Source organism: Uranotaenia lowii, chromosome 3 (assembly GCF_029784155.1).
Source record: "Uranotaenia lowii strain MFRU-FL chromosome 3, ASM2978415v1, whole genome shotgun sequence".
Classification (NCBI taxonomy): Eukaryota; Metazoa; Arthropoda; class Insecta; order Diptera; family Culicidae; genus Uranotaenia; species Uranotaenia lowii.
The window spans coordinates 245,711,679-245,734,105 of NC_073693.1; the positions used below are offsets into that span (position 1 = coordinate 245,711,679).

The window sequence follows — 22,427 nt, forward strand, 5'->3', positions numbered from 1 at the left end:
CAAATTTCTATAAGCAAACCGAAAAACTATCTATTAGCTATTCAATAATATGAAAACGATAAACTTTGGTAATAATCGCAATTAAAACTTTAAGAAGACTAACAAAACTTACAAAGCTCACATGGCCAAACATGATCCAATTTCTTCTTCTTCTTCTTCGTTTTAGCTAAATGGCCAGAGAATGCTACTCTATTAACACCACTAACTTGACTTGCCTGCTTTTAGCGTGATTTAAGTGTTGCCAATTATTTTTATATTTTTAGTTTCGTTTTTTCCAAGAAGGATAGCACCTCTTTCATACGATTTTCATCGAAATCTCGGAATATGATCCAATTTGTTATACTGACCCTGTCAGGAAGGTTTGCTCAATCGGGCCGATGGCAAAACAGAGATGGCGGCACTCGAATTCAAGCGGTTTGAATTCCGTCCGTTTTCGGCTCGATTTCCATCTGCCTGTTCGATTGCTCGAAAACAGACGATATTTTTCGCAGTGCTGCGATGCGAACAAAGCGAAACACGAGCAGTTTTCAATCGCAGCAATCCGGGTGCGTGTTTGTTTGCTGTACGAAAACGAACCAACGAGAAAACTGTCATTTCGGTCTGGTTTCGTCGCAATGCGAATCATTATACTGAAAATAAATGGCAAATTAGAGTTTTCTTTATCGGTTTTTGTAATATTATTGTCTGCTAAGAGCGGAAAGTCTATCAGCTGGTATCAACGGGTCACTTCATGGAGTTTATAGTTCGTAAGCCGGAATAAAATATTCAAATTGGTAAGTCGAAGCCTCCATTTGCGTTTTTCATTATTTTGAATTAAAATCGAGTATTTGAATATTTAAATATTGACATTGCCCCTTCTCACATTTCACGTTAAGGTTGGATTGGTCATCATTCGTTGGAACGGCTCGACAAGCAGCCAACGTACCACCGATAACCGGTGGCAAAGTCCCTCACTCCGTTATCAAACAACAGCAACAGGCATCCAAACAGCAAAACCAGCCGGAAGTTCCGATTAGCCTAGCATTGGGCCAACGAATATCCAAAAATGTCCCAAAAAAAGTCGGAAGAACTGGAAATGCAGATGGACCAAACAATACATCTACTCCGAATCAAATTCCGCCACACCCTCATGCATTATCTCCCGGGTAATTTTGTCCGAATCGGACGAAGAAAACTTTGAGACATCGGAATCCGAGCAGTACAGATGTTGTCAGACTGGGTTTATTTTTTGTTTAGCAAGATACAAAAGATTTTTAACTTTAATGTATTCTTCCTGTTTCTTGGAGGTAAGTTATCAAAAACTAAAGGGGTTTCCGGTTTTTTCTAAAAGTGGAAGTAGTTGTATCGCAAATTCCTGACAGTGTTGAATAGACGGAAGTTTTCGACGCTTTGTCCATCTGCTGAAAGGAAAAGTGCTTCTGAACTTGTGACCTCTAAGATGCATGAAACACTCAAATTACATGAGGCGTTGGAGAAAGTAAATCACTGCGCTTGTGGCCAATTTACACGATAGGCAAAATTTTATCATGGTAATCTTCATCTTTTTTTTTTTTTTAATAATTCTTTATTTGAAACGGCTCATACCTTTAGGCTTTAAAGAGCCAAAATCGATTTTATTGTTTACAATTGTTTTCTTAACTTAACACTTTGTGAGAGGAGAAAGGAAGATAGAAAGGGAAATATGAAAATAAAAAGGAAATTATAGACGAAGCTTTTAGAAAAAGGTAGATTTCGAACATGTAGTCCAAATCTAGCACAGCTAGTACATCTCTCACTGGAACATTAGATGGTTTTCCTCGGGCCCTAAGGGAGTCTATTAAATTCGTTCTGGCGACAAGATGGACCTCACACGACCAAACAATATGCTCGATGTCATGGTAACCTTGGCCGCAACTACACAAATTGCTGCCAGCAATGTCAAAACGATAGAGTACCGCGTCTAAGGAACAATGATTGGACATGAGACGGGAAAATATACGAATAAAATCCCGACTCAGGTCCAACCTATTAAACCAGGGTTTAAGGCTTACCTTTGGGATAATCGAGTGGAGCCACCGACCATCCTCATCCTCGTCCCATTTGCGCTGCCAGTTGACAAGAGAGTTCCCTCGTACCAAGAAGTAGAATTCGTTGAAGACGATTTCACGTGGATACGTGTCGCCTTCCGTCGCCCCCACCTTTGCCAGAGAGTCTGCCTTCTCATTGCCCACTATCGAGCAATGAGAGGGAACCCAAACAAAGGTAATGGGAAAGCGACGTCTTGTTAAAGCACTCAAAGTATCCCGTATCTTCTCTAGGAAGAACGGCGAGTGCTTTCCCGGTCGTATTGATCGTATTGCGTCAACTGAGCTTAGACTATCCGTTACAATGTAGTAGTGCCCAACAGGCCGTGAGGCGATGCTGTCCAAGGCCCAGTGAATAGCAGCTAACTCTGCTATATACACAGAGCATGGAGACTGGAGGTTATAAGAGGCGCTAGTTGTTTCGTTGAACACTCCGAATCCCGTTGATTCCTCAATTAGAGACCCATCGGTAAAGTACATTTTGTCAGCATCGACGTGTCTATATTTAGCTTCGAAAATTCTTGGAATCAGAAGTGGGCGATGCGAATCCGGGATTCCACGAATTTCCTGCTGCATAGACAAATCAAACTGGACAGAAGAATTATCGTAGTGTGGGCTGAAAACACGAGTTGGAGAGTACGAAGAAGGGTTTACCTGCATTGACATGAGGACATAGTATACAGACATAAATCTTGTTCGAAAATTTTGCTCAAGTAACCTTTCAAAATTAACGATCACCAATGGGTTCATGACCTCACACCTGATGAGGAACCGAAGTGATAGTAGATTGTATCGATCTTTCAAAGGGAGTATTCCTGCCAAAACTTCAAGACTCATGTTTTGCGTTGAGGGCATAGAGCCCATTGCGATGCGGAGACAACGGTATTGGATACGCTCGAGTTTGATGAGGTGAGATTTGGCAGCTGACTGGAAACAGAAGCTACCATATTCCATCACTGAAAGAATGGTTGTTCGATACAATTTTAAAAGATCTTCTGGGTGGGCTCCCCACCAGGTGCCTGTGATTGAACGGAGAAAATTTATTCTTTGTTGGCATTTTCCTTTCAGATACTCAATGTGGGCTCTCCAGGTACACTTGGAGTCAAACCAAACCCCAAGATACTTAAAACACCTCGATTGAGTGATCGTTCTGCCTAGGAGTTGAAGCTTCGGTTGAGCAGGTCTATGTTTCTTAGAGAAAACAACCATCTCCGTTTTCTGAGGGGAAAACTCAATCCCAAGCCCCAACGCCCAGGAAGACAATCTGTCTAAAGTATCTTGTAAAGGTCTGTGCAGATGAGACTCGGAAGATCCTGTGACAGACACCACGCCGTCATCTGCAAGTTGTCTTAGAGTGCAGTCTTCAGAGAGACAACTATCGATGTCACTTACGTAAAAGTTGTACAAAAGTGGACTTAAACATGAACCCTGTGGGAGGCCCATGTAGGAGGTTCTTCTAATTGCAATATCTCCGTGAGCAAAGTTCAGATGTTTCTCACAAAGCAAGCTGTATAAGATGTTGTTCAATAGTGGAGGCAGACCCCGGGAGTGCAACTTGTCTGACAACACCTCTATTGAGACTGCATCAAAAGCTCCCTTTATGTCTAGAAACACTGAAGCCATTTGCTCACGTTTTGCGTACGCCATTTGTATCTCTGAAGACAGCAAAGCAAGACAATCGTTTGTCCCTCTGCCCCTTCGAAACCCAAATTGAGTATCTGAAAGGAGACCATTTGTTTCTACCCATTTATCCAAACGAAACAAAATCATTTTCTCCATCAATTTACGTATACAAGACAACATCGCTATTGGACGGTACGAATTCGCATCGGACGCTGGTTTTCCGGGCTTTTGGATAGCGATAACTCTCACTTGTCTCCACTCTTGGGGAACAATGTTATGCTCCAAGAATTGATTAAATAAATTTAACAAGCGAAATTTGGCGGCGTCCGGAAGGTTTTTCAACAAGTTAAATCTAATTTTATCAATACCCGGAGCTGAATTGTTGCAAGAGAGGAGGGCAAGTGAGAATTCGACCATCGAAAAACTGGAATCCAGACCACACCTTTCAGGAAGCACATCCCGGATTATTTTTTGTACAGGGGTAGAATCTGGACAGACTTTCCGTGCGAAGTTAAATGTCCATCTATGTGAATATTCCTCACTTTCATTCGTAGATGATCTATTACGCATGCTTCGTGCCACTCTCCACAAGGTACTCAAGGATGTTTCTCTTGATAATCATCGATGAACAGAAAGCTTTCAAAATTTCAAAAAGTCAAACGACTCATTTTGATTTACTTTTTATGTGAACCCGAGCAAGGCCGGGTAAAATCAGCTAGTGAATAATAAAACAGAAACAACAAAAATTAAAAATATTACAACAATGATGATCTTTTCAGTTTTCCGGTAAATTTTCCGGAGGACTCGCCAAATTCGAACAAACTTTCGGAAGCAGTTTACGTTTTTATCATTGAATCTATTAGCTGGTAGAAGGCGAACGTAGTGCGTCGAAATTTCGGTTGTATGAGAGAGTTATTTCGTAGTGTCCTTTGACTTGCGCGAATGTCCAGCGATGACAGCAGCTCAGGGCAATCAATTTCACTATTCAAAATTTTCACTACAAACGTAGCCTGTTGTAAACTTCGACGACGAGATAGTGTTTCTAGTTGCAATAGTTGACAGCGATCAGGATACGGTGTGATTTTTTGAGGTTCTCTCCATTGTAAACGTCTTAGTGCTCGATGAACAAATTTTTCTGAACACGTTCCATTCTTAGATTCCACGAAACTTGATAAGGCAACCAAACCAAAACTGAACTTTCCAGAATAGGCCGTACGAGCGAACAATACAGTGCTTTCAAACAGTGAGGATCGTTAAAATCTTTCGACATCTTGAACATAAATCCCAATTGTCGGTTAGCCTTTGCTATGACCGTATCACGATGTAAGTTAAAAGTGCATTTAGAATCCAATAAAACTCCTAAGTCCTTCACACAATCACTGCGCTGTAAAACTATTCCGTCGATTGAATACTGGAATATTTCAGGTCTCAATATTCGATGGAACGACACAACAGTACATTTGGGAATACTCAGTGTCATTCTATTTCGGGTACACCAAGCAACAAAAATATCCAGTAAAGATGGCAAACGTTTACAATCTTCCAGAGTACGAACAACCATATACAACTTCAGATCATCAGCATACACAAGCTTGCATCCGCTTTCAAGCAGTTGAACACCATCGTTGACAAATAACGTGAACAATAATGGTCCAAGATTTGATCCTTGTGGCACGCCAGAATTGTTTACAAAACTCCTTGATAAACACGAATCAAGCTTCACTTGAAGTTTTCTATCGCAGAGGTACGAACGGAGCCAGCGCAAAAACTTGTTAGTAGCGCCTAGTCTTCTCAGCTTACACAAAAGTATTTCATGATCCACCAGATCAAAAGCTGCTTTCAAATCTGTATAGACGACGTCAACTTGTAATCTTTCTCTTATCTCTAATGATTAACAACTCAGAAATGAGGAACTCATCCTAAGCGTGTAATTGGTCGGCTTGCTAGAGAAACGTCAAATCCAGGGTTGCTAGCGATTTCTCGTTTTAAAATTCCAAAGTTTTTCCCGGTTTTTCCCAGATTTTTTCCCGGATATAAATGAAGATTTTTCCAATATTTTTATACTCGTTTTTGATTTAAAACCATGGCGAATAACAAAAATCAATATAAAAGGCTTCAAATTTCTGATAATTGTATTCCAAAACTTGTTAACCGATTAGAAATCATGGCAAACACTTCGGCGTCTTGTAACACGTTGTCTTTTCGTTTCAAATTTACAGGCTTTCATTATTTTTTAAAGCAAATCTAACGAACTGGGCACCCATTCGTTGTTTTGCTCCACAATTTCAACAATTTTGCAAAAAAAAAAACTCCGGTTAAATTGATCTTGAAACTATAATGAAACTTTCCAGCCAATATAAATTTTCTAGAATTTCTATAGTGTTCTAGAAAAAAAGTATAATTTCTTCAGAAATATGTTAACAATACATCGAAACATACTATAAAATCAACTTGAATGGGGATTTGTCTGACAAAACTTAAAATCATCAGATTGCCGGAAAATATTTAGTTATTTTCTAAATCCAGTTATTTTTTTTTTTGTAGGTATCCAAACACATGTTTTTGAAAAAAAAAAATTTAAACAAAACAACACGCAGCGAAAAGATTTTTTATTTCAAAGGAAAGTGCAGCGAAAACAAAGGAAAATTTCCTTTGATTTTGGGATAAATAAAAATTTCTTTGTTTCAAATGCATTTTCGTTTGTTTCAAAGAATTTTTCTTTTGAAAAATCTTTGATTCAAAATATTGATACTTTGAAACAAAAAACAGTTTCTTTTGATTCAAAGTTGCTTTCTTTTGCCACAAGGTAATTTAATTTAGATTTTAAAGCATTTATTCATTGAACCATTTTCTATTTATTCCAATTGGAAGCATTATTTTATGTTGTTTTGAAATTCCTATTAGGAATTTCAAATAATAAAAAGAAAGGATTTTAAATTTAAAATTTATTTTTATTCACAAATAAATGATACACTGGGTCACACATTGGTTCACTTCAATCGAATCATCCGGTTTAAATTTTCGTGGACCTGATCGCTGGATTGGAGCGGTGTCACCTCGGTTGAGGCATCCATCTATCGGCCGTGGTCCTGTAAAATTTCAAGCACTTATTGAAAATCTTCAATATTCGTTCTTTAATTAACATAAACTTACCTACTTTATCCTGAATCCTCCTAACTAAGCTAACTCTAATCCACATTTTCACTCGACCAGCCAAATCGTTACAAATTGTTTTTACTCAATGCAAAAAACCTTCTAAGTTTGAAGTTTTTATTTTAGGAAATTATTCCTTTGCATTGAATACATTTTTCTTTGGTTGAAAGAAAATTTACTTTGTTTCCAATTAAAAATGCAATTGAACAAATGTCTTTTGAATCAAAGAATTTGTTTAAAATCAAAGTCCAAAATTATTCGATTCAAAAAATTAATTCTTTCTTTCAAAAATTATTTATTTGAAACAAAACCATAATTCATTGATTCAAAGTAAACAGGAGATTGAATCGAAAAAATGAATTTTTTTAATCAAAGTCAGATTTGTTTTGTTTCAAAATCCAAGTTTTCTCTGCGTGAATGAATAACTATAATAGTAATAGTCATTTAAACTAAAGGTTCGTGAAAATATAGAAACTGTGTATAAAACAGGGCTGAGGATTAATAGTTAGAGATATTATTTTTTATCAGAGTTAAGACCTTAGATTTCGGAAACTTTTTTCTTCAGACTTATTCAAACGAAATACACAACAACAACAACGTTGAAGAAACCAATTTTTTTTTTCTGATGAAAAAGAGGTGTAACGCTGCTTAAAAACGTCTCACGCTGCCAAATGATTTGCTTTTTGCATAAAATAATTTTATGAAATGTGTATATCGAATACTGAATAATTTTACGTCGAAACTGAAACTGGTACAGAATAACCTGGATGTACGAGAAACCTCTATAGTGAGAGAAAACAACAAGATTTGCAAATTACAAAACCTCTTTAAGTGAGAGTGCAATACCTCCATAAAGCTAGAGTCATTTTCCTGACTAGGCCAAGGAAGTTAAAGGAAATAACACTTTTGTACCATATTTAAACTTACTCAGAAAACTTCGAACTGATGCATCAACTGGTGTCAGATGGATTTTTATCAAATACGTATTGAAAAGTTGAATTTCTAGATCACTTTAATTAATTTGTATGTTGCTGACCCTCTATAAAAGAGAACCTGGTTAAGTTCGAAACCTTTTTAAGAGAAAAAAGTTCAGTTTGTGTTTAGTTTTGTCGATAATAGTTTCATTATTAAATTCATATCATTTGAGTTATGCTTGTAAGTGTAGTACACTTGCGTAGAGCGAAAAAATGAGATAACTCATATTTCTCCGCGATTAGTTAAAAAAAATGATAACATAAACGCTTGTTTTACTAATGAACGAAAATGAGATAAATCTATATCGAGACTCTCAAAACTACTCTTAAATTTTGAAACAATTCTAAAAATATTTTTGAAACTTCGTGAAAAAATTTCAAAAATGTCAATTTTCCCGGTGAGGTGTCGAAATTCCCGGTTTTTTTCCCGGTTTCCCGGTGACGTGATGAAATTCCAAAGTTTTTCCCGGTTTTCCCGGTTCCTGCAAATCGTAGCTTTTTTTGGGGTCATCATTAAACCATAATAAAACTATGAATTGACTCACGCCATGTTGGTTGCAAAGTCGAAGGGCACGAAATGACGCCATGTTGACGGATTCACAATGCAAGCATTGGAAAATATTTTGTCAGGCCTATTTTCCATCAATTCCATCATGATTGACCACCAGATTTGACGAGGCGCATTTATTTTAAGATAACTATTTCATACACATTTTACCTAAAATCTTAACTGGCAGTAGAAAAGATGCTCATAATATGGTTGGCTATTTATTTTACCAGATCATATCTGAATAATGCAATCATCATTCATCAACCATTATGGTTGCTGGAAAAAATAAAAAAAACAACTCCGAGAATTCACAGAATCGAAAAAAACCAAAAGTTTCTAACATGTTTAAAAGCTTTTTAAAAGCTTTGGAGACCAACATTGATGACCAACAATGATATGTCTTGATGACGTTTCTAGGGTAGGGCCAAATAGCCTGATTTGGGCTTTATTAGAGTCCAGGTGATGTTATAGAATGCGCTTTAGCTTTTTATGAAGATTAATGCTATAGTCCAAACGAAATTTTGCTGACCATAATAAAGCTAAAATTGTTACTTGGGATATCAAATTCCTTAACGCTAGAGGAGCATCTCTTAAAACCCCCTTTTAATATCTTTGAAAACCTTTGGAATTATGGAAAACTCCTAAAAATGCAGTTATCTATTCAAATAATTCGTAGAAACATTATTATTTACTTTAACACAGTAAATTTTTAAAAATAATCTTGTTTTTGTTGAAAAACTCAAGTGGTGCTATTCTTATTGCGCACCTCTTTTTCACATTTTTGGTCCTCAACGCCAATTGCTACGTCCAAAGCAATTCAGAACAAACTGTGGAAGAAAATTTTCGTAATTTTCAATCATTCATATTTTAACTAGCAGAACACATAGTGGTGCTATTCTTATTTCGCTCACTGTATATAGATAGGACAGTAATTTTTGCAGGCAACAACATGCTGTCAAAATTTTGTATGCCCGATAACTAGGAAATGAGCTATCAGCAACAGAAAGTATCCCATTTCTAAGGGAACTAAACTTTATGTGTTTACAATAGGTTTATTTTAAGCCAATACTCTAATAAAATCTCCTTCTTTAAAATTAGTGTTTATTTGTGTTGGAATTCCGTGTGAATTTATAATTTTATCCGTAATTTACATTTTCTAAAGGTAGCTTATAAATGAACGCTGTAAAGTTTAAATACCAGTAAAAATATTAATTTTGCAAACATTACATCAACAACTTCTGTCTCACTTTAAACAGCTACTTCATTCTCGGCTGTAAGTCGAGTTACGAGATGTGCTAGCTATACTCTCGCATAAATCATCAACCCATAAACTTATTTATCAATTAATTCGAGTTGCTTTTATTAGTAAGGCGATCGCAAGTAACCAACAGTGCCGCCACAGTGAAGGCGAAACCAAGAGCGTTGGAATTTCCAGGAAGCGTTAGCATAATAGAAGTAGTAAATATTTAACAAAAAGCCGCCCGCCCTGCCGCATTCACTTTGATGAAACAGCCAACAACGAACATTGGAGCACCACCGGTAACGGCCATGTTTTAAGCTTTCAAATCGTCGTGGTCGTCTTCAATGGTAATGATAATGGGTGTTGTTTGCATGCCTTCATTCATTAGCACGAACAAATTGGCCGTGCAATGTTTACTGTATGTTTTGATTCGAATGCGATCCTTTTCCTCGTCTTTTTTTATGCAATGTACTATTTTCTCACGCAGTATAGTTTTGTTATGTTTAGGAAGGATTGTTTACGGGCAGGTTATCGCAGAAATCGGTCAGCGTTTACGAATGACACATTCAATATTAGATTCGGATTGGCGTTTGAAGAGCCTACTCCACAAAAAGTAATCTCATAACTGTAGGAAAATAAACATTGATAACTGCCAATAAAAAAAGGCATTTAGACGCAATTACAAAAAAAAAACAAGTGATCAATTACAACTTTTTCCGCACCTTCAGTGCGCTTTGATTCTCGGAGACAGTAAAAACAGTAACAGTAAAAAGTCGTCATCGCGGAGCAAACCTGATCCCAAGCCAGCTGTCGATGAAGTGGCTCTTAGAGCCGCATAAAAAAGTAAAGAAAATCTCGCGAAAGCTCGCTTCAATCAGAAGGCTTCGATCAAATGCGCCCAATAGGGCCCCGCTACGTAACTCAAGAAAGGAAAAAAAACTACATTAATTTATTGTATAGTCATGCGCCAGCAGGGAAATCACAACGGGTTGTTGAAATTGATGAAATTACTAGCATCTCGGTTATTCCGACACCACCAATGACTTCTCTCTCTGGCTATCTTGGCAAGTATTATAAAGTGCTGTATAGTAGAGGTTGTATCTCACTAAAGGGTAGTTCTGTCTGGCTAAACGTGTTGTATAATATCAATGATGATGATAGTAGTTTCAAACGGAGGGAACACAAAAAAAAAAACCGATCGTTCATATCTCACCAAGGTGGAGCACCAGAGGAAACTTCGCGCTTTCGATTACATAAACTTTCATCACAATAGACAGTTTAGAAATGATTATGGACGCACCGTTTGATCAAACAACATTGATCGAATCAGGGGTGAAATTATGAATCTTTTTCGATTCGAGTTACCCGTTTCGAGTTGAACTCGAATCGAATTAGAATCAGTATTACGAATCTCGTTCGAGTTCTAAATTTTAACGTATTAGATTTCGAGTAAATCGGGTAGTAGATCATCTCGAAACGTTTCATTCGAATCGAGATCGGTAATGTCAAAGTTGGTCGAATCGAACGTAACTCGATTGTTTCGAGTTCCATAATCCCGCCCCAGCATTTATTTCTTCCGACTTCCTTTCTATTCCCAAAAAGTAAGAAGTTTTTAACTGCACACATTTTTCATATAAGTAATGGGTAATGAATACAGTGTTTTCTTGAAATATTGGACTTCTTAAAGACTATTAAAAAGGCTTTACCTTCATAAAGGTCAGTTTAGAAATCAAGTAAGTTTGAAATTATTCAGGTATTGGGAGACTTTTCTACGAAAAAACATACTTGTCGTTACGTTTCTCCACAATTTATTGTTATTCCAGTCATAATGCTCTTTTGTAGTGAGGTGCAATTTTTCCAAACCTTTCAACTATTTTTCGCAAAAGAAAATATAAATCATGTTACAGAAGTGCTTTGAATTTTCATATTTTTTAATTTTTTTTTCATACTCAAATTGGTTAAGAATAAATGTCTTCAAATTCGGTCTCCGGAAGCACTCTTACCGAAAGTTGTATAGTACGAAGTTTTATAGTATAAAGGGTGTTCGGATCAAAAAGTAGTCAACTTAAATTCGCCGTATTTTCTTTCTAATCATTTATATAAAACACCTGAATACCCCTCATTTTGTAGATGTGTATGTGTAGAATGATGCTTCTATTTGTCTTTCGACATTTAGTCTTTAGTTTTCAAAATGGCGTCCAAGCAAGAGGAGCTACGAATCAAAATTTTGTACATGCGTCGTGAAAATCCAAACTACACGCACGCAGAAATAGAAAAATCATTTAATGTGACGAAATCAACCGTCACCAAAGTAATAAAAGTGTTCGTGGAACGTATTCCGACAACTAGGAAGCCGGGATCTGGGGGAAATCGAAATCCGGGAGCCGCAGTGACGATCAGAAGAGTGGCTAGCACTTTCAAGCGAAACTCTAATCTCTCCGTTCGAAATGTTGCCAATAAGTTGGGAATATTGTCTACAACCGTGCATGAAGTTAAAAACGATCTGGACTATCAACTAATAAGAAGGTAGTGACTTAATTTTTTTTAACTTGTTGATATTCTTTAATTTCTTCCATCGAGAAGTGGATTTCTTAAAAGGAAAACTTTTTTCCACTGAGATTCACTGTATTTGCTTACTTTTTATTACACTCTTCCGCGCCTTAAAGTTAAAATGTATTGTGTTCTCAGCATGCGTAAATTTTGTGTTTTTGCTTGCGTTTTTTTAAATTAAATTTAACCTGTTTGCTGTCAGACATGCTGAGAACTGAAGTGTCCATTACCAGGGGGCTCTTTCGAGCTTTTTGGTGTGGCGGAGTGTAGCGGGCCTTAAAAAAAAAGAAATCGCTAAGAAAAGCAAAACCTTACGGCAAAAACAAAATCTCGGAAGCTGTGTACGACATTGTTGACAAAATTTGATTGAGTGGTAATGGACGACGAAACCTACGCCAAGGCAGACTTCAGACAGCTTCCGGGACAAGAGTTTTTTACAGCAACCGGAAGGGGACAGGTGGAAGACATCAAACATATTCAACTATCAAAGTTCGCAAAGAAATATCTCGTTTGGGAAGTTATCTGTACTTGAGGCTTGTAAAGCGATATTTTCGTTGCTACTGTGACCGACCAGGGAATTCACGAACTGAGTGTCTTCAAAAGCGTTTGCTGACTTTCCTGAAGAAACAGAATTTGTCTGTGCTGTTTTGGCCGGATTTGGTATCCTGCAATTATGAAAAAAGGCCATGGAGTGGTATGCCGCTAACTAAATATATTCAGCTTTTGCGCAAGAATAAGAACCCTCCCAACACACCAGAAGTTCTCCCAATCGCAAAATATTGGACGATAGTTAAGCAAACCCGAAGGAAGGCTAAAAAAACTGTAAGCAGCGAGAAGCAGTTCAAAGCAAACTGGCGTTTTGCGCCCTAGAAAGTGGATACAATTTGGAATAGGTCGACCGGATTCTTAACTGAGATTTTTTTCCGTCTTTTTTACAGATTGAACTACAAAAAAAGATACTTTAAGTTTTTTAATAGACAAAATAGTGCCTTGATCGAAGAATACAAATTTCACTTAAAACTGGCACCACACACTTGTGTTAATGATCAATTACTAAATATCTATTTTGACTGACGACAACAATTGACGACAATTGAAAAAATACAGTGTCAACCAACAATACATTTCAAACTATGTATATTAAAATTTGATGAAAAAAAATTCAATGGATTATTTTCTACAGCGTTTATCCCGTGAAGCAATTCGAGTCACGACAGGCCTTATTTTTTCTTCATTGAATTAGAGGAGATAAGGGCATAACGAGCACTCGGGGCATAGTAAGCACTCCTCTTTTATACAGAAGTACGTATTTTCCTGAAAAAATTTTCATGATGAACATGATGAACAGTAAAAAAGCAATCTTCTTTTATACTTTACTAGCTGATTTTACCCGGCTTTGCTCGGGTTCACATATATTAATCGAAATTAATCGAGTCGTTTGACTTTTTGAAATTTTGAAAGCTTTTTGTTCATCATCATAACAAATTGGACCATGCTTGGCCATGTGAGCTTTGTAAGTTTTGTTAGTCTTCTTAAAGTTTTAATTGGGATTATTAGCAAAGTTTATCGTTTTCATATTATTGAATTACTAATAGTTTTCAGGTTTGCTAATAGAAATTTGAAATAATTTCCCTTGAATGCTTATCCATTCTATCACGAAAAACATTTCAATCTAAGGTTGCCAGGTTGCCCGGATTTATCCGGATTTTCTAGAACATTTGAATCAAAACTTGAAGTAAGTCCGATCTGGCGCGGTTTCCCGGATTTTGTTGAAAAAGCCCAGATTTATTAACATCATTTTTATAACGTAACATAATCTTAGATTTAATAATTATGAAATGTTTTTACATTTTTACGTTCAAAAAGAAGTTTAAAATGGTAAGTTTTAGTAATAATCATGACTCATGTTTGGAAGCATGATATACAATTTAAAATCTGCTGATACGGTTTATTGAAAACAAATATTGCAAGTATGTTTTTCGTTATTTTTACTGAATAATTCCGCGGTTTTGACCAAGTTTGCCCGGATATTGCCAGGAAATCGGTTTGAACATTTTACAATCAAATGCTGGATTTGAGCAGGTTTTTCGATAAAATTGGCTTGATTTGTCCGGTCCCGATACGGCAATTCTGGCAACCTTATTTTACACCCACCATTTATTAGGAAGCTTGAATTGAATTACCCTTTTTTTCAAATGATAACATTTTTTTTAAATCTTTTCCATGGGTTATCTAGTGAAAATCCAATGTATTAAGCTTGTAAACAAATGTTAACGACCCCTTTTCAAGATCTACCCGTAGAATGGAATACCTATTTCAGTTTTATTTTGTACATAGAAATTTCTAAATAGATTTCCGCTGAAACCTCATAAAAGACTTCCTCTGCATGTTTTCAATGTGCTTTTTAATTTCTTATTATTAGATGGTAGAATTGAACACATCGATGATCAATTATAACTTAAAAATTTAAAAATTTACAAATGAAATTGAATTGTACGAAACTAAAAACTTCAGATTAAATTACTAAAAGTCTCATGCGTTGGATTTGGTTTTTTAATTCCTATTGTAAATTAAATTCCTGCACGGCAATCAAAGTGTTGAGATCGCAGCCTCAAACTTACAACTCTCAGTTTTATTTATTGTTTTCCTATGAGAAGTTCCGAAAATATGAAAATGGTTGGTTCCTTTAAGTTGGAGCATTAGTTTTCAGTCCAGATAGTTATTCAACTGAAGAAGTCAATTTATAATGAACATGAACTAATGTATCCATACTTTACACACTGCATATTCTAGTAAATTCTCAACCACTGTTCTTCTCAATATATTTTTCTAACAGGCGAGTAGTTTTTTCTATCCTAAATGAAGGCTCATTATTGCAATCAAATTTCTCGCACCGGTACCACGTGCTTTGAACAGTAGAAGGAAAAAACACCCGCCAAAATTTCTCCCTTCAAATTTGTTATGCTTAGCAAGCTTTGATTTACTTTCCAGTACACGTGAACTTTGAACGGTCGTTTCTAATGCCCGGCCCATGGTGATGGTGAAAACAATCCCACCAAGGGGAAAAAAGTCTGTTGACAAAATGTGTGCCGTGACTTTTGGTTTGTGTGAATAAAACCGAAAGCTGTATGGGAGGGTCCATTTTCTTAGGTGGGAGGGGCTCATAACTATTACTAAAACCTTACCCTGGTTCAACTACATCTCTGTACCAAATTTCAGGCTGATCGGTTAAGTGGTGTGGATTTGTATAAGGTGCATACAAACAAACAAACATATATAGTCCAACTCATCTTTATATATTAGATAGAAATATATTTAAAAAACCAACGTGGTTTTCAAGTGACGAGAATATTATAATTTTCGAGCACCGGAAAATTAGCTCTTATGATCTTGATCTATAATGTACGCACTGCAACATGATGAACACATTGTTCATCAATTTTCACCATCAATATTTTTTTTATTTTTCGCTGTCGTCAATTTTAAAACTGTAAAAATGATTCAATCGTACCTTCATGGCCGATCGCTAACAATTTTTTTAAACGATTGTTCTTCTGATTTCACTAATATATGCTCTGGAGCATGGCCGTAGGAACGGAGGGGGATGAGAGTCCATGAGAGTCCAAAAAAACAAGCGAGGTATTGTACTCTACACTCCAAATTTTAGAATCAGAATCACATCATTATAATAGAGCAAGGTTATTCATAAATAACAAACTAGACTAAAGACTAACGTAAAAACCTCAAAAACCCACCCCAAGTTCAAAATTCTGCTACAGTTTTTTAAAATTTTCTCACTTGTTCATAGAAATCTGAGTGTAAAAATTTAAATTAAATTACACTCATTTCGGAGGTTCTGGTTCCATATTCCAATAGACAAAGTTGTATTTTTTTTCTGTATCCAGTTTAGGACCCTTGATTTTCAGTTCGAATAAAAAATGAAATTAGAAATGAAAAGCTGCTTAAGAATCCTGGTTCAAATTGGGTTTTGCATTCCATATAAAATTTGCACCATGTTTTTTGGAAATCACACACGTATTCAATATTTTGATAGTAGTTTTCCGAAAATGAACAAAAGAAAAACAATTGTTTCATATTCGAATTCGAAGTTCTTAAACTTAATTATTATATTATTTAATTACACAAAATTCATTCTTCTAAATAGCGATCCAAAATTGAAAACTCAGATTCAGATGCATCATTTGAAATTCATATTTTTATACAGATTAAAAATAAAAAATTTCAAAAATGAATTTAGCTCTAACCAGAACTACAGTATTAAAATAATAGATTCATGAATGCCTTGAACCTTGAAATTCTTATGAAATTCTTATATGGAATTAAGATACGAAAATCATATTTTTTGTACATTTCAGAAATCGTATAGAAATTTGGGTTCAGGTTCAGAATTCAGATACAGAATGCAGATTCTAAATTCAGAAATTAGCTTGTCAATGAGTTATACAATCAACATAAAATTGTGCATGAGTTCAAGAGATCATAAACTTACAAATTTGCTTGTCAACTCAATTTCCAGTATTCATATTTAAAAAAAAATGTAGGTACACACAATTCAGCTGAAAATCACAAATATATAGTAGAATTTGAGTTATCTTTCTAAGTTTGTTTTATTGAAAAAAAAACTAAAATTTTATTTAAAAAAAATCACAGGATTTTCATTATGGAATTGATTCATTACGGAAAATATGTGCTGTTAAAGAAACATGTACCTTATCTTCACCTGAAAAATCTGCACGAAATTTTGTTTTCTCGGTGTAGGGGAGATGAGGGCATAACGAGCACCCGAGGCATAATGAGAACTACGCTTTTCTACGAAAGTGCGTATTTTCTTAAATAAATTTTCATGAGGATTTGTTTCGTACTTCCTATAGTATTAATTTTTCACAAAAAAGGAATCTCCTTATCATCTTTACAGAGATATTTAAAAAAAACTAGCTTGGTTCTCAAGTTACGAAAATATTATAATTTTTGAGCACCACGAAATAAGCTTTTATGATCTTAAAATAACCTTGATATATAATGTACGCACTGCAACATGATGTACACATTGTTTCTCAATTTTTACCATCATAAAATTTTTGATTTTTCACTTTTATCAATTTTAAAACACGTTTTTACTTAAATTTGTTGACTAGGGGCATATAGAGCACCATATTATCGAGGCATAATGAGCATTTTCTGCCGTAGAATCTAGCAGCGAATTAAAATTGATTTATAGCGCCACACCTTGACTAGTTTTCATCCGACAATTTAGCCTATTGGTAAGGTGTCGGAGAGGTAATCAAAAGACTTAGAGTTAGATTTCTGTCCGAGGTGATTTTTTTCCATTCACAATTCATGATCGATTTTTTTATTGTTACATTATACGGCTAGTAGCATCATCCTCCGAACAAAGCACTTAATGTATGAGCGTGCGTGAATTGTTTGTATTCTACAAACAGACCTAGATTATTTTGTTATTGCTTTGTTTGATGAATCTACGACTCACCTGACTTAATCGAATTGAATTCGCTGCTACATTCCCCGGCAAAAACGCACATCTTGCTCTGATTAATGGTGCTCATACTGCCTCAGGGGGGGGTTCTCATTATGCCTCCACAGTGGCTGGTTTTCAGCTTTTGGCAAAAAATTTTAAAATGCATTTTTTAACGTTTTCATCTAGTTTTTCACGTTTCAGCCCGTTAGGGAATAGGCTTTTCAAGTGTCTGAACACGAAACAATAATGTAACCTCCATATTATAGCTATTTTCTATGGTTAAATAACCGTTTTCCTTAAGGTGGCCATTATGCCCCCATCTCCCCTATTGTTTATTTTTTTCAATATTGCAGTCATTTTTTAGAAGCCAAATTTCAAACTAAAATCATAAATTTGGTTTAATTTGATCCGCAAAATTCTCTTACTTTTTCAACTTGATTTATTTTCATCAAAGGTTAAAATCTTTGAATTTTCTAAAGAACTATGAAGATTGGGCTTGTTTGATTTGAGTACAGAATAAGTTTTTTTTTAAGAGAACGAAGGCTCTCCAAAAAAACTTATTTTATGCTTAAATCACATAAGTGTGATCTACCAAACTCATAAACTAATTCAAAGATTTTAACCATCGATGAAAGCTCATTTCAAATTTTGTTACTGAAAGTTTCATCATAAAAATTTACCTTACATTTTAGGTTTAGAACCAATTTACTAAACTTACTATTCAATACAAAATTTATTATTCTAAAAGTACTTAAAAATAAATAATTATATAATTACAAACATAATTTGTTTTAATTCATTTTATCGTGGATTGTAGGGCAAAAAATCATAGTTAAAATTCAGTCACCAAACTCCCCCCCCCCCCCCCCCATGAGTCGGTTCTTCCTACGGCCCTGCTCTGGAGTTCCTCAAGGATCAATTTTTGGACCTTTATTTTTCGATGTTCAAGTATATCTATGCCAGAAAAATGATGTAAATTTTAATGAATTACTCACGCAAATAAATGGAGATCTTGCTAAAATAAATGAATGGTACGATTCTAACTTCCTCCCTATAAATCCCACCAAAACAAAGGCTCTGTTCTTTGGAAGACTGCTGCCCTTCTCAAATTTACAACCCTTAGTTCTCCACAATACGGTAATTCAGTTCGTCGATTATGCTGAAAACCTAGGAGTAATTTTTGATCGGGATCTCTCCTGGAACCGTCAAGTCAATGCTCAATGCTGCAAAATTTATGGTTCGATAAAAAAGTTAAATTTAACAACCAATCATTTAGACGCACAAACAAAACTAAAACTTTTCAAGACTTACGTATACCCTATATTTTTATGTGGTGATTTTCTGTATTTGTTCTGTATTTGTTTTTATAAATATCGCTCTTGTGTAGTAATGCATAGAATCTTGAAAACTGGTAAACCAATTATTTGAAAACTTTGCTCACGCCACTAAGAAACTCACGAATCAAGAATATCTTGATCCCTTCGCATCGTTCGTCTTACTATGGTAGAACATTTTTCGTCAGAGGTATTGTCAATTGGAATAATCTTCCCAACAATTCGAAAATAGATAATAATAAATCAGAGTTTAAGGTGAGGTTGCTTGAAGAATTCATGGAGTAAAACGACATAGAAAAAAAATTGATACTAGAACAAATTGACGGAACGATTACTTGTTAAGAAGAAGAAGAAGAAGAAATTAATATGTACCCGCAAATTGTAACAAATTAAAAGATTGAAATCTTACGTTGCAAGAATAAACAAATCTACAAATCTAAATCTAAAAGGCGATTTTACTTTAACTTGTTGACACAGGACGAACAGAGCACCATTTATCAGGGCATGATAAGCATTTTCTGCCGTAGAATCAGCAGCGAATACAACTCGATAAAGTCAACTGAATTATAGAGCTACAGCTCGACTAGTTTACATCTGACGATATACCCTATTGGTAAGGTGACTCGAGTTAGATTCCTGGTCGAGGTAATTTTTTGCCTATGCCATTTATGATCGATTATTTTGATCTTTGCATTATACGGCTAGTAGCATTATCCGGCACACAAAGCACCAGAAACATAATGTATGAGTTTATGTGAATTGTTTGTATTCTACAAACAGACATACATTAGTTTGTTATTGGTTTGTTTGATGGATCTACGATTCACCTTTAGTGCAAAATATATCAATCATGAATGGTAAATGAAAAAAAAACGCCTCGACCAGGAATCAAACTCTAGTCTTCTTATTATCTCGCCGACACCGTACCAATATGCCAAATCGACAGATGAAACAAGTCAAGCTGTAGCTCTATAATTCAGTTGATTTCATCGAGTTGAATTCGCTGCAAGATTCTACGGACGAAAACGCTCACCGTGCCCCGATTAATGGTTCTTCTACTGTCCCAGGAGGGATTCTCATTATGCACCTACAGTTACTGATTTTCAGCTTAGGCTAAATATTAAAAATGCATTTTTTAACGTTCTTATTTACTTTTTCAAGTTTCAGCAAATTAGGAAATAGACTTTTTTAGTGTCTGAGAACACGAAACTCACATATTATAGCTGTTTTCTATGGTTAACAAACGTTCCGTTAGGGTGACCATTATGCCCTTATCTCCTCTAGGTAGTTATTATTCAAAAGGCATCACGATTTGATAGATTATCCTAAGAACAAGTTTTCAAACGAGACATGATATTATGGTCTTATTACACAACTGTATCTTTGGACTTAAAATATTTTGTATTATAATCAGATTATAATAAATTCGATGTCGATTAAGCGATACGATAAGTCGCTTTTAATTTCGAATTCTGTTTCGCTCTTAAACCTCAATAATGCTTTTAAGTAATTAAGGTGTTTTCACTCGTTCAAGCTTTGAAGAATCACGATAAATTTAGGCATAAAACCAACGATTATTTAGTGGCTTCAGCCTCTTTTGGCGCCTCAAACGTGGCCCTGCAGCATCAGCGTAATCGAAGTCTGCGTCAAGTCTGCGCACGTTCATATAAATTTATGAATATCTGGCGAAAACATAACGTTTTACAACCCATTTGAATTCGAGATGGCAAGTGCGTGAAACCAAGCAACATAAGGAAGACGCTAAACGCCGCGTGAAGCCTCAAGCCAAGATGGATGTTTGAGATAGTTGTTGTTGTTGTTGTTATTATTGCTGCTCGATGTTGTAATCATGCTCATAATATCTTCAATTACGTCAACACCCCAGAAGAGTGCAAAACTCTTTCCACTCGAATCAATTCATCTCGGAACTAAAAGCTGCCAGCTAAGCGGATAGGCGGCTGGCTAATTTTCACTCTCAGATTCACTCGGCTGCTCACTCAGCCTAGCGGGCAATGTTGATTAACATAAAACCACCGACCAGAGCGCCGCGATTTAATATGCATTGGATCGATTTGTATTTATGAAGTTACCGGAAATTGTGGTACCAGCTCTAGGTACTCGCTCGACGACGCGATGTGCTGGTTTGCTTCCAAGATTTCGGTTTCAGCAACTTCTTTTAAAATTACATGTGCTGGAAATGTTGGCATTGGGATCGATTGAGGAAAGGTACGTCGTCGTTTTATAGAAATAGCTCACCTTGTTCGTATGGAAATTTAATTGGAGTGTATGGAAGAGCCCAAATGACATGCTGTTAGAGGCAACTATTTTGCTATTCCAACATTGGAAAGCCGTCAACACGTTTATACCTGGGGAAAGGTTCCAGTTGCACATTTTAATAATTTATTGAGTTTTCCTTTACACCGGAAGACATGGCAATTATTGAAAATTAATCTTGAAATGTTTCTTCTGGAATACAATAACTTTTTTTTTATTTTTGAATTTCAATCATGCTGTACTGTTCGCAACGTATCTGCTAAATAATACCGATTTGAGCATAAGGTATGCATTTGAATGGTAATTTCCAATCATAATCTCCTTTCGGATAATGAGCTAATGATGAAGAAAAAGCCTTCATGAAGTTATCCAAAATTGATAAATTCATTCCAATGATCAAAACCTCATCATCAACGTCACATAGGTTGATGACATGACCAAGCGACCAAACATTATTTTGCATTCTGCGTCCATCCATTGGGTATTTATGCTTTAAGAATTTGTTCAGGGATAGTTGAAAGTGTATTGTTTACATTATATTTTTCTATTTGTCAATCTAATGTGTGTATGTAAGTACCGGAAGCCCGATCGCCAAGATCCAACGATTGAAGGCTAAGGCTGAGGCCAAGGCCGCTGGTAAGGAGGAACCTCCAGCGAAGAAAACCAACCGCCTGCGGCAGGGTGCCAACACCGTCGTCAAACTAGTCGAGCAGAAGAAGGCTAAGCTGGTTGTGATCGCTCACGATGTTGACCCCATTGAGCTGGTCATCTACCTGCCGGCTCTGTGCCGTAAGATGGGTATCCCGTACTGCATCATCAAGAGCAAGTCCCGACTGGGAACGTTGGTGTTCCGTAAGACCTGCACATGTGTTGCCCTGACGCAGGTGGACAACTCCGACCGCGCTAATCTGTCCAAGCTGGTTGAAACCATCAAGACCAACTTCAACGATCGCTACGAGGAGATCCGCAAGCACTGGGGAGGTGGTCTGCTCGGACCGAAGAGTATGGCCCGCATCGCCAAGCTGGAGAAGGCTAAAGCTCGGGAACTTACCCAGAAGACGGTGTAAGTTGTAGATTTCCCGTGCCCTAACCGATAGCTGTTGTAATATCTTGTGTAAGAACTCGTGCCGAATTCTTTCGATGTTGAAAGAAGAGGAAGAAAGAGAAAT

The 22,427-nt window shown here is 36.1% G+C and overlaps 3 protein-coding genes across 5 annotated transcripts in view; 1 reads left to right on the top strand and 2 right to left on the bottom strand.

Moving 5' to 3' along the window:
* The window catches only part of LOC129751230 (F-box/WD repeat-containing protein 11-like), a 123,379-nt gene that overhangs the window by 81,194 nt on the left and 19,758 nt on the right, over positions 1-22,427 (bottom strand). The gene's annotated exons all lie outside the window — the stretch shown is intronic.
* LOC129751231 (uncharacterized) lies at positions 1,789-3,079 on the bottom strand. Of its 2 annotated transcripts, none has more exons than XM_055746602.1 (2): positions 2,031-3,079; positions 1,789-1,893 (listed from the first exon to the last, which is right to left on the bottom strand). In XM_055746602.1, exons 1-2 carry the CDS (start codon positions 3,015-3,017, stop codon positions 1,873-1,875), a joined length of 1,008 nt encoding a protein of 335 aa, XP_055602577.1. In that variant the 5' UTR covers positions 3,018-3,079; the 3' UTR covers positions 1,789-1,872. The 2 variants fall into 2 exon arrangements, with proteins under 2 accessions (XP_055602577.1, XP_055602576.1); XM_055746601.1 differs by having other exon boundaries at positions 1,795-1,939.
* On the top strand, positions 21,909-22,417 carry LOC129751235 (60S ribosomal protein L7a-like). Its single transcript, XM_055746605.1, has one exon. It carries the CDS (start codon positions 22,053-22,055, stop codon positions 22,323-22,325), a length of 273 nt encoding a protein of 90 aa, XP_055602580.1. The 5' UTR covers positions 21,909-22,052; the 3' UTR covers positions 22,326-22,417.